Source organism: Gadus chalcogrammus, chromosome 14 (genome assembly GCF_026213295.1).
Source record: "Gadus chalcogrammus isolate NIFS_2021 chromosome 14, NIFS_Gcha_1.0, whole genome shotgun sequence".
In the NCBI taxonomy this organism is placed as follows: Eukaryota; Metazoa; Chordata; class Actinopteri; order Gadiformes; family Gadidae; genus Gadus; species Gadus chalcogrammus.
The window spans coordinates 27,492,057-27,505,721 of NC_079425.1; the positions used below are offsets into that span (position 1 = coordinate 27,492,057).

General features: G+C 44.3%; 1 protein-coding gene across 1 annotated transcript in view; it reads left to right on the forward strand.

The window, feature by feature from the left end:
* The window catches only part of cdh8 (cadherin 8), a 90,481-nt gene that overhangs the window by 62,874 nt on the left and 13,942 nt on the right, over positions 1-13,665 (forward strand). The window contains exons 5-6 of the mRNA XM_056608442.1: positions 156-343; positions 5,251-5,498. Coding sequence (XP_056464417.1) covers positions 156-343; positions 5,251-5,498 — 436 coding nt within the window. The remainder of the gene's footprint in view (positions 1-155; positions 344-5,250; positions 5,499-13,665) is intronic.

Consider the following 13,665-nt stretch of genomic DNA (forward strand, 5'->3'; position numbering starts at 1 on the left):
ACTGTTTCCTGGTCAGCAGGAGGCTGTGTTCAGACTTTTCCCTGTTTAGCAGGAGGCCGTGTTCAGATTGTTTCCTGGTCCAAGCAGCAGGAGGCTGTGCTGCTCAGCACTGCAATCCTCCGCTCCATTGCTGAATATTTCCCGTGTACCCGCAGGTCTGTATGAGTTTGTGATCCCAGAGGACCTGCCCATTGGGAAGGCAGGTGGCAGGGTGAAGGCCAACGATAGAGACATCGGGGAGAACGCCAAGTCCACATACAACATCATCGAGGGAGACGAGAGGGGAATGTTCCAGATCTCAACGGACGGCCAGACTCAGGAGGGGATTCTCAAGCTGAAGAAGGTAAGCCCCGAGTCCTACCAGGAGATTCCCCGATGTACTGCGCTATCGCTCGCTCTGTTTCTCGCTCTGCTTCTCTCTCTCGCTGTTTCTCTCTCTCGCTGTTTCTCTATCTCGCTCTCTTTGTTTCTCTTTCTCTCTCTCTCTCTCTCTCTCTCTCTCTCTCTCTCTCTCTCTCTCTCTCTCTCTCTCTCTCTCTCTCTCTCTCTCTCTCTCTCTCTCTCTCTCTCAGTTGGTCTTAACTCAGTGGCTCAGTGATTTAAAGAAGGGGTTCAGTGCACACTTTAGTTTATGCTGAATTTAGTTTTGCTAACGCCCCAATTAATCCTTGCCAGTCGATTGGCGAAGAACCGACGACTTACACACACACACCTAGAAACAAGGACTGACACGCACATACCTAGAACCAAGGACTGACACACACACATCTCTGGCTCCGTCCAACTCCTCCGCTCTCCGCTGGCCGTCCGACAACTCCGCAGGGCGTTTCATTTCTTGACAACGATTTTCAAGGTGGTTATGAAAAAAAAAAAACACGAATTGGCAGGAGTCCATCGCGGCCATGGAGCATAACCTTGTAGCGAACGCAGCAGCGCGCTAATGTCAGGGAAACAAGGGCCACCGTCCAGATAACACGAGGATCTCAATGACAAATTCTACTGCCGACATTCATGTGTCTGTGGATATACAGACCGGTGTGTCTGTGGATATACAGACCGGTGTGTCTGTGAAAGTACAGACCGGTGTGTGTGTGGATATACAGATATACAGACCGGTGTGTCTGTGGATATACAGACCGGTGTGTCTGTGGAAGTACAGACCGGTGTGTCTGGGGATATACAGGCCGATGTGTTCTTCACCATAACAGCGACAGAGGTTGGAGCGCTGAGTTCTGATATTTGTCAGCAGATATGTAGAAGTCTGCATGCTGTATTCCCCTCATTACTGAAGAGGCACATTTACATCTGAAAATATCACTGCATTTTAATAAGCACGGGGAATGTGGGTTAGTTTGAGCACAGCTCCCATTGTCAAGGACACCGCAGGAATCGAATGGATGTTTCACGGCGGGCTTTGAAAGCGGAGCACACTGGTTATGTATGGATGTATTCAATGTACTTAGTCCCAACGTTCTGCGCTGGATCCCGAGGTCTGCGTGGCACGTGGTGTGATTGATAGACGGCTGCTCTTCAGTCTTGAGTCATGGCTGCTTCAGCGTCAGAGGAGGAAGCTATACATCACTTCAGTGCGGAGGGCCATTGTGTTCAGATGCAAAATGACATTACCCCAAGGACAGCCAGTGTGACTTTGTCAAACTGTGAACAATTCAAGCGACATGGGAGGTGGAGCGATCAAGAACCAGGGCAATCTGCCGGGGACTGGAAAGGGAAACAGGAGTGATGTAAGGCAAAGTGGATACAAGGAGTCTTACAGTTGACAAAGTAAATGTCAAGCATGCTCCTTTCCCCAACGCAGTGTCAGGCTTGTTCCCACTCAACTCTTCACATTTATACCGCGTCTGTTCTGCGATCACTGATTAGAAGGAAACAATGGAGATGGGGGCGAGTTAGCGGCTCTGGGTGACTGTTTGTAAGGAAGAGGTAATGGCCCCTGCTTGATTATCTTCACCACTCTTCTCCAAACAGCTTCTGAGAACACGATGATGTGTCTCCCAGCTCCTCATTTCTTATTAAAACAAAGAGGTGGGATTGAGGTTACAAGTGGATGAGCGATGGAGGAAGAGGGCCCACAAATTATTAAATAACCTTTACGGCAAGGTTAAAACATATTGATCTAACTGCGACTCGAGAAGAGAGGGAAGAGAGGCTCTTTGTTGTTTGGGATGTTAAGCTTTTTATCTGCCAGCCCTCAGGCGTGCTGAGAGTTCATCTTTCTGTGGGATGTGAGCTTTCAACCCGCAAGCCAGGGCCGAACTTTGATGTCTTAAAAATACCTCAGGTATATGTACCAATTTGGTTCTGGTGGGAGGGGGAACAATAGTAGGGAAGGCAGTGCTGTTTGAGATTCTGCAAACAACAAGTACGCATGTGCTGTGGAGGAAATGTGGTAGTTCCATCCTGTATTCTGAGATATAATAGTGCTGACCCTACATTAGATTCTTGCTAACCCACCACTTGACTGATTATAAGGGAACCTTGAGCTACATGTGATACGAAGGCCCATTTTAATACTAAACAATATATTATTTCAATGTCTTTAATGCACTGATGTAATAGCTATATTTCACTTATATTTAACTGTCTTTAATATATTGATATAATGTCTCTATTTAGCTCATATTTAACTGTCTTTGATATACTGCTATAGTGTCTATATTTAACTTATATTTAGCTATCTTTAATATACTGATACAATGTCTCTATTTAACTTACATGTATTTGTCTAGAATATGCTGATATATCTATTTTAAAAGATATAGAACTGTTTTTAATGTACTAATATTATATCTCTATTTAACAGATATGTTGCTGTCTATAATATACATATATTATAGCTGTATTTAACATCAATATTTAACTCGTTAATAAACTGATATTGTATCTCTATTTAACACATTATTAACGGCATGTAATTTACTGTATATATATACTCTATTTAACATGTTCATGTCTTTAATATACTTACATTATATCTCTATCGAAGATGTAACTGTCTTTAATATACTGATATTATGTCTCTATTTAACATCCATGTACATGTCTTTAATATACTGATATAATATCTCTATTTAACATAAATATATCTGTCTTTAATAAACTGATATAATATCTTTACATAGCATAAAAATTAACATGACTTTCATTCACTGAAATTATATCTCTATTAAACATATATGTACACGTCTTTAATATACTGAAATGACCTCTAACAGTTGTATTCTAAAGGGTACCCTATATCCTCAGCCGTCCGATTGAAGCTCATTCCTAGTGCACCTGGGCCCAGTGTAGCTGCAGTCAGCTCATTCCTAATACACCTCGTTTACAAGGAATGTATCATTACCTCTACAGCTCATTCGCTTTCATAACCTCTACCCCTCATTCTCTCTGTCATTTCCTCTGTATCTATCTCTTCTCTCTCTCATTAGCTCTATATCTAACTCATTACCTCTATACCTAACTCATAACCCCTATCATTACTTTTAAATCTAAATCATTCTCTCTTTGTCATTACCTCTAAATCTAATTCATTCTCTCTGTCATTACGGCTATCTCTAAAATTCCTCTCTCTTTCATTACCTCTATTTGTAACTCATTCTCTCCGTCATTACCTCTGTATCTAACTCATTACCTCAATATCTAACTCATTCTCTCTGTCATTACCTCTGTATCTAACTCATTACCTCTGTATATAACTCTTCTCTCTCTGTCATTACCTATATATCTAACTCATTACCCCTGTCATTACCTCATTATCTAACTTTTTTTCTCTCTCATTACCTCTATATCTACTTATCCTCTCTCTGTGATTACCTCTATACCTAACTCATTACCCCTGTCATTACCTCTATATCTAACTCTCCTCTCTCTTTCATTACCTCTATATCTAACTCATTCTCTCTGTCATTACCCCTGTATCTAACTCAGTACCTCTATATCTAACTCTTTCTCTCTGTCATTACCTCTGTATCTAACACAGTACCTTTACATCTAACTCATTATCTCTTTCATTACCTCTATATATAACTCATTACCTCTGTCATTACATCTGTATTTATCTCATTATCTCTATATCTTACTCATTCTCTTTGTGAATACGTTTGCTTCTTCCTCCCTCTACTCACTCTTATCCCCCAAAGCTGCGGTCTGGTTGTGATTCCGCTATAAATCCTGGTTATGGAGTGTGGAAGTGACTTGATCCCATTATTCTAGCAGGGTGCGAGGGACCAGAGGTGATTCACAATGAAACTGTGACATTCTGGGTTTGCCCTCAGAGATTCCCAGGAAGTGACAATGTGACATTTTTACATTTTGCACATATCAATGAAGTGTCATTTGCAAAATTATGTCTAACATGCACAGGCAGGAGGTAAAAAGGACGATTTGCGTTTTGATATGTCTACTCAATCACATTGATGGCTGCTATTCGCTCTGGTTCGGTATTGTTGCATATTTTTCATAATTGCTGTGCAATTCATTTGACTCCATCTGATTGTGTTAGTGGTTGTGAAAGCAGTCATACATCTCTGACATTGAGAGCATGAGCCGGAAAATGTGTAATCCTTCGAAGTGACAGGAACGCAATAATTATAATTTCAGGTCGCATGAATATGCAAATCACATTCCTTATGTGTGATTAATCATTTCAAATCAAAGCCGTCGAACTCAGAGCTGGTAAAGGAGTTTTATTGAAACGGTGTCACATCTGGATAACCGTCTCCCTGCTGGTCAACAGTAGGACTGGGTGTTTCTAATATGTCCGCCTCACAATATACACCTAGATTTTTTAAATGATGCTATATGCATTATGAGTGACTTTGTGATACAGGACAGGGATAGAGAAGAGAAAGAATGTCTGGGCAGGATGGGAAAGGCCGACCAAAGGAGGATGCCGGGCTGATGAATGTTATGATGTAGCGGCGGAACATTAACAAATGAAAGATAAACAAAACAAGAAATACATATTCACTATATACATATATCTATTATTATAAAATGTTCTTTCCCTGACTTCCTGTCCCTCCCTCCCTGTGCGTTGCCTTCCTGTGCGTCCCTCACTTCCTGTGCATCCGTTACTTCCTGTGTGTCCTTTCACTTCCTTTGCGTCCCTCACTTCCTGTCCCGCCCTTCCTGTGCATCCCCGACTTCCTGTCCCTGCCTCCCGGTGCGTTGCCTTCCTGTGTGTTTCCTTCCTGTACGTCCCTGACTTCCTGTCCCTCCCCCTGTGCCCAGCCCCTGGACTTCGAGAGTAAGAAGGCGTTCACGCTGAAGGTGGAGGCCACCAACCTGCGCTCGGAGCTGGGCAGCGGGGGCCCCTACCGGGACACGGCCACGGTGAAGGTGGTGGTGGAGGACTCGGATGAACCACCCGTCTTCACGCGGCCCGCCTACGTGCTGGAGGTCAACGAGAACGCGCCCGTCAACACGGTGATTGGCACGGTCAACGCCCGCGACCCCGACACCACGGGGAGCCTGGTCAGGTGAGGAGTGACCCAGCAGAGCACAGCGCCACTGCTGGACCACCGGCGCCACTGCAGGCTACCATGCCAAAAGATTGTTCTATAAAACATATACTATTTGTAATATTTAATCATAAATATCCTAGTAGAACCCCTTTCAACTCACGGTCATTATTGTCAACATTATTTGGGACACATTGTTTAAAATGACCCGGGGGCTAAATATTGTTTTGCTAGAGAAGAATAATTTTTAATGTAGGTGGTCTTAGCTCAGGAAGGTCTTTGAACAAATTTTGGAGAGCAGTAAGAGGAGGAAAGTAACCCAACAATGGACTAAATAATAGAAGGTAGCCTACATATTTGAACAGTGTTATAATATGCAGACAATATGATGGCTTCACATTGCAGACTGACAACTAGAGCCCATCTTTTCTTACATTAGTGTAAAAAAAAGCTATTCCTCGTTATGTTGCGTTGTTGTACCGAATGTATTCACCAGAGCCCAACTGGACCCAATGGTCACACCGTGCACACTCAAATCATCACTGTGCACACTCAAATCAGCAGCGTGCACACTCAAATCAGAAACATGCACATCACACAGCACTGTACACTCACAACAGCCCTATTTGTGGTGTGTGGAATAGATTTGTGATACGGTGGACAAACAACATTTGGGGCCCTATTTTAACGGTCTGAAACGCAAGTGAGAAGCACCAAGCGCAAGAAGCTTTGTGGGCGGTTCTATGGTGATGTTGCAATTTTACCGGCGCAAATATTACTCTTGCGCCCAGAGCAAGAGTAATTTACCTGCAATAAACCAATGAGAGTGCCAGCTCCCATCCCCTTTAAGAGCCATGTGCGCATTTGAATCTGACGAGTTGATATTTTGACAGCACGTCTGCAGTCTCCTATGAGACGGATGCACATTTCAAACTTCAAATTGCTCAGTTTTTGGCTAAATAATATGGCCTAATTCACACATGGAATAAGGTTTTCTTATTCCAAAACTTAACATACATATGGTATGCGGTAACTGTGGTTCTATTTAATGATATACGCAATACATTATAAACATTGTTTCTTGTTATCAGTATTGTATGCATTATCGTTATCGACTTGTGTTCCTAATATGCATGTGTCCCCCCGTTAATACATTGCCATGGACTGTATTATGCGTTACGGGTTTAGTTTGCGTGTGTTTAAACAGATGGACGCACACACGCGCGCCCACATTCATTAATTATTTTACAGATACGCACACGCGCACTCGCATTCATTCATTCTATTTAACACTCACTCGCGGTAAAACAATGTTTTCTCACGATCTAATACTCATCAATCCTAAAAGTTATGGGCATGTACATGATGTCTGTGTCAAGAAAATGTATGTTTGCTGTACGGTGTTTGCAGATGCATTGATTTAAAAGTACACCTTATTACCGCTGTATCAGCTGTTCTTTCCCAAATAATTTCCCAAGAATGTGTGGCTAGGTAGATGAGAGAAGCAAAGTGTATGCGCGAGGTGCACAAGCAACATTATGCATGCGCCCTTAAAATAGCATCTGAACAACAAGCCACTGACTTTAAACCAGGTATTTCCTGGTTTGTGATTTCTGGAACTGTGAAATAGCACCAGGGAAGGAACACGCCTCCTCCTTTTGCCGAACTGCCCCTTGGGGCGCAAGATCATTCCCTTATTAACCGACGCATGGCGCAGGAGGGAAAAGAACGCTCTGCGCCAGTTGCAAACTAGCATGCGCCAGTGAGAAAGCCAATTGCGCCGAATGCAAGATAGAGCCCTTGGCCTTGTTGTGTTTGGTTCGTTATCTGAACGTGATTGGATGCGTTCCTCTCATGGGGAGTCTCTGATGGAGGCGGCCCCCGGCCGAGGTGATGGAGGTGGACCATCCATCCTCCACCGTACGAGCTGTTCTCAGAACACCTCAAGGGCACCTTCAGGACTGGTGTTCAGGCAGTTCCTCCTGCAGCAGAGCCGCCACCACGGCATTTCATAAGTTTAGGCGTCAGCCGCGCCTCGTTCCCGGGACAACACCAACTTGTGGTTGTAGGTAATTGGTTTGTGGGCGGAGAGGGGGGCGCCGTCACGGAGACGCTCTGCCAGCGGCGTCTGCGTGTTTAGCAATTACATCCCGGTAGCGGAGATGCGGCGGAAGCGTCCTCGCGATAACCGAGGTCATCCCATGTAACCACATCATTTGCTTTCCTCTGACCTTATTTCCTGCCATGGTCCCGTTTATTATTATTTTGTATTTTTAAATGAGTTGATATGAATTCCTAAAGTTATTTTACTTGCTCATGAACTCACCGTGCGTGCCAGGGTATTTACCTTGTGAAGGACATTGCTTAAGTTTAGATGATTGGTTGACAGCCCCTGCCACCAATCCAAAATGAGCTGCCCGAATCTGGTCAAAATAACAGCTTATTCAAATAAGGCCTTAGATCACTTTTTTAGATGGTTTATCATGTCATGTAAATAGTCATATTTATTTAGCAATTACACATTTGAAAATGTGTAATTGAAAAAATTACAATAGTTTATTTTTGGTATCGCCTGAACCATAAGATCTAACTCTATATATTGTCAAATTCAGATTCTCAACCATGTAGGGTGGCAGACATTTATACTGCAATATCAATACATATTCATAAAAATATATATTTTCTTATTTTACATGATAGACTCCCCTTTTAACATTTCAGTAGTCATGTTTCCATCTAAAAGGTGATGCAAATCTTTAGAAAGTTCGCAAAAAAGTAATTCGAATTAGGTGCGTTTCCATCAAGTGGTTGGAGCGAAAAACTACAAACATTCCAGGGCTAGTATCCTTTTGATAACATCCTCTCTTAGGCCCTGATATATAGTGGAATTGCGTTGTTTTCCATCTAAAATAGCTGTAATGTTTTTTTCTTCAATGAGAGAAAGGAAAAGTTCAGCTGTCCACACGTGTCTATTATTCCCATTGGTCATCTGTTCCATGGACGTATTGAAAGGATACATTGTACATATTAATAATTCGAAATTCATTGCAGCCTTTATACCACAGATACTCAGGGTCTATAGCATATAACCGCGTTTTCTGATTACAGTTTAATGCATTTTCCACAATGTACCAGCTCTCGTTTTGAAGGCTGAACAGACAATTTGACTGAAATTACTTAGTAGGTGTCCATATATCAGGGATTAATGGACAGGGTATAATTAAAGGATATGCAAACATAGACATCCTATATCATATATATATATATGATACAGGATGTCTATGTATATAAACGCTTAAAAGTATATATATATTGACGCTACAAGTTGATGTCGGCAGGGTTGCTATGGCCGGTCGGAAATCGGACGGACGTTGTCAGTCCTGTGTGTTCAATGTTCCCTTCGTCACAGCTGTTTCGAAAAGTGTGTTTCCATCTCCCATTTACTCTCCTTCGCATTTCTCAAAAACCACCTCAAGCGAGCGGATAAACCTTTTTGTGAATTAGAGGATTTTTATGCGAATTTTGGTGTTTCCACCACCGTTTAATGATTCGATACTTCAAAATTTGCATTAGATCAGGGGGATGGAAACGCAGCTATAGACCAAAACCAAAAATAAAATCGAACCAAACTGAACTTAACAAACGACAAAACAAAGGAGTTATTTATGTCGAGGATAGAGAATAAGAATTATTTTACACAGTGCATCCTACATCCATATGAATGATAGCAGCACCTGGTGTACTGTAGAATATGAGCTCTCTCTCTCTCTCTCTCTCTCTCTCTCTCTCTCTCTCTCTCTCTCTCTCTCTCTCTCTCTTACTCTCTCGCTCTCTCTCTCTCTCTCTCTCTCTCTCTCTCTCTCTCTCGTGTCTTGGACTTTAATTGTATAGCGGTAGTAGTTTGAAGCTGTAGTTAGGGGGAGTCGGGGGTGGAGCCGTGGTGAAGGTGTCTCTGCTCACCCAGCATTACGTTAGATTACTGGGCGAACCCCTCGGACCAGGAGCTGTTCCTCCAGACCAGGCCAGAGGAGGCCCCGGGCTGTGGCCGGGCTGCAGGCCTTCTCTCCCTCCTCAGAGAGCAGCAGAGCCATGCGCTGGGACTCGCTGCGTCTGAATGGATCATTTAGGGTGAATTCTTCACAAACGAGCGCTCAGCGTCGCTCTCCCTTGGGATTGGCTCTGAAGTTTGAAATCAACATTTCAAACGGCCGATTGGCAGATAGAAATGGCAGGATTTGTGACAAGCAAATCTCAGCAAAGGTTTATCCTAGATGTGTGAGATCATATGTGAGATTTATTTCTATTTCCATCCCCTGTTGAATAAAATACGCCAGAGATTTGTTTGAGATAGATGAGATATATATATTATATATATATATATATATATATATATATATGGAATATAAATGACTGCTTTTTCCAGGGGAACAAAGCCCTAGTATTTTATTTAGTGTTTTTTTTTGTCCCTCTTTGAGGAATCATGGTGCCAGAGATACAATAAAAAAATGAAAAAAAGGACATTGTTTTACAAAGCTGGTCAGCATTCGAGGCAAAAACACGAGTTGTGCATCTGCGGCTCTCCCAGTGGAACCACTGACCTAATAACAAGAATGTCATGGAGACACTGGGTAGAGACACTGTGTTCCCTGCAGAAACAACAGTAAAAAGCATCTTTACACACTCACACATGCATGCACACGCACACAGAAACGCATACTCACACAGACACACGCACTCACACCTACGCATGCATGCACACACACATACGCACACAAACACACACCCTCACACCCACACATGCATGCACACACACATACGCCCACAGACACAGAGACACACACACACACTCAGACCCATGCATGAACACACACACAGACACACACACTCACACCCACGCATACACGCACACACACAAACACGCTCACAACAATGCATGCACACACTCACACACAGTCTGTGAGTAAAAAGTAAGCATAAATCATGTTCGAAAAATAAAAAACAAAAATTAGTTACACACTGCACACACACACTGTTCCACGGGCTAAGTGGAACACAGTCTAAAGCGCCTGCATGCCCTTTGTGAGAATTATCTACATGACATTATAAAAGCAGAGGTCACAGAGACAAGGAAACAATGGAATAATTTCTATCCTCTAAATGACGTCTTTGTCCTCCAGAAATCACTGCTGCTTTTGTATTTTCGCATGGTTCTGCAAAACCACGGAAGCTATTTCCTAAAGCAACACAACACATCCAGGCAGACCGCACAATGTCCCAACATACGCACAATGTCCCCATAATATAAATACACACTGTCCCCACAAACGCAAAATGTCCCCACAATATAAACACACTGTCTCCTCAAACGCACAATGTCCCCACAATATAAACTCACTATGTCCCCAAAACATAAACACACAATGTCCCCATAATATATACACACAATGTCCCAACAATATAAACACACACTGTCCCCACCAACGCACAATGTCCCCACAATATAAACTAACTATGTCCCCACAATATAAATAAATGATGCAACTAATGAATGACTTTGTTGTTTTTTTGTCAGGGTTTTGTGAGTTTTTATGGTGATGGGGCACACATAATACATATATAGATAAAGTACATAATGTAGTACTTATATACAGTATAGAACATATGTATATAATCCATCCATGTGTCCATATATACAGTATATATATAGTCCATATATATCATTTATATAGTCTGTATATTGTATATAAATATAATCCATACATATAGTTTATGTAGTCCATATATATCATTTATATAGTCTGTATACATTTATTATAAATATAGTCCATATATATAGTTTATGTTGTCCATAGATAAAGTTTATATCTAATGTTTATATGTATAGTTTATATCTGTATGCATAGTATTATTCTCCCTCTAGCTGTAATTTCTCTGGTGATCCGATCCTCTGGATATTTGTTGACTGCTGAGGAACGTGTGCTGGGCTGAGTGTCACATTGAGGTCAGGCCAGCACTGCTGATAAGGTTGAGAAGAAGTGCTAAGCTGAAACACTACCTGTGCTCACATACACACACACACACACACACACACACACACACACACACACACACCACACATATATTCCCATCAAACTCGGGGAAACCACGCACACACACAGTAAGCCTAACACTGAAGATCACATTTTTATTTATTTGATTTTAATTCTTTTCACATCAGCCTGTCAGGATGACTGACAGCTGGCAGAATCTTGGAGGTCTGTCTCTCCGGCAGCACGTGAAGCTGTCAGTCTGACGGGGGCCCGTCTGAGGGGGTTCTAGCACGCAGATGCTCCCCGGTGGCTCCCTGTCTTCAAAGTGCTCGGCGGGGCCGGAACAGGGAGGCCTGCTTGGCTGGATTGGGGCGGGGGGGGATTGGTATGTAGGGAGGGATTGGTGGATGGTGTGGGGGGAGAAGAGAGGGGGGGGGGGGGGGGGGGGGGGGGGGTCCTTGTGGACTTTTTCCTAGCCTGGTGTCTGGAGGATTTTACACTATTTCATCTCAAAAATGGAAATGTCACGGCTCGCTACATCTCCACAACAATTGGAATCTGGGCCAGTGGCTTATTTATTCACCCCAACCCCACCCTCCAATCTAAATCATTGCAGCTATTTTGTCTCTGGCTCTCTCTCTCTGTCTCTCTCTCTCTGCCTTTCCCTCCCTCTCCCTCTCTGTCTCGCTCTCTCTCTCGCCCTCTCTCCCTCTCTCTCGCTCTCTCTATCCCTCTCTCTCTCTCGCGCTCTCTCTCGCTCTCTCTCTCTCTCTCTCTCTCTCCCTCTCTCTCTCTCTCTCTCTCTCTCTCTCTCTCTCTATCCCTCCCTCCCTCTCTCTCCCTCTCTCCCCCTCTCCTCCTCTCTCTCTCTCTCCCTCTCTCCCCCTCTCTCTCTCTCTCTCTCTCTCTCTCGCTTTCTCTCCCTCTCTCTCGCTCTATATCCGTCTCTCTCGCTCTCTCCCTCTCTCTCTTTATCCCTCCCTCCCTCTCTCTCCCTCTCTCCAACTCTCCCTCTCTACCTCTCCACCTCTCTCTCTCTCTCTCTCACGCTCTCTCTCTCTCTCTCTCTCTCGCTCTCTCTCTCTCTCTCTCTCTCTCTCTCTCTCTCTCTCTCTCTCTCTCTCTCTCTCTCTCTCTCTCCCTCTCTCTCTCTCTCTCGCTCCTTTGTCAATGTGTTTTATTGTCGGTCGTCCTCCAACAGGTTTCCACTGATAGGGACGAGAGGAGCTGTGGTGGAGCGCTGGGAGCCCCCCCCCCCTCAGTGCCCGGGGGGGGGGGAGGGGGTTGGGTTGGGGGAGAGAGGGGGTGAGGAGGGAGGCGGGGTGGGGGAGGATTAGCTACAGCTAGCGGTGCCAGATAGCGTAAACATCGGAGCGGATAATAATGGGGGTGCAGCCGGGGAACGGCGGCTGACAGATTGTGATATTGGCATTAGCATGTTGCTGGGCTGCGTGCTCACAGCGCGGGGTCTGGGGAGGGGCAGGGGTCTCGGGAGGAGGGGGGGGGGGGTCCTGGGGAGGGGCAAGGATCTGGGGAGGGGGGGGGGTTCTGAGGAGGGGCAAGGGTCTGGGGAGGGGGGGGGGCTGGTGAGCTCCACGCTTAGACGCGGGCGCATTTAAAGGCAGAAGGAAAGTGTGAAATGAAAGATGACCTAGAATGACAGTGAGTATTGTGTGTGTGTGTGTGTGTGTGTGTGTGTGTGTGTGTGTGTGTGTGTGTGTGTGTGTGTGTGTGTGTGTGTGTGTGTGTGTGTGTGTGTGTCTGGGTGGGCCACCATGCACATTGCAACATGAAAAGAGGATTTCACAGTTTCGAGCAGTATCTGAAAATTCACTTTTATGTCGATTACGATTTCATCCCCCGAGCCGCCAGAAGTTTCCTGGTTGCACGACTCGCTCTGCACTGGCACATCTGTAAGAATCGCTCTGCACTCCCACATCTGTAAGACTCGCACTGCACTCACACATCTGTAAGACTCGCTCTGCACTCACACATCTGTAAGACTCCTTGCCCACTGCATCCGTCTGCTGACGGATCTCATTAACTTTGCATGGGGCGATCCCGAAATGCATTGTGGGTCCGTCCGTTCCGTCGGCTCCGTCTCTTGCGTTCAGAAGTTGAACATTTTTTAACTTTTCAGGCTGCAACGGATCCGT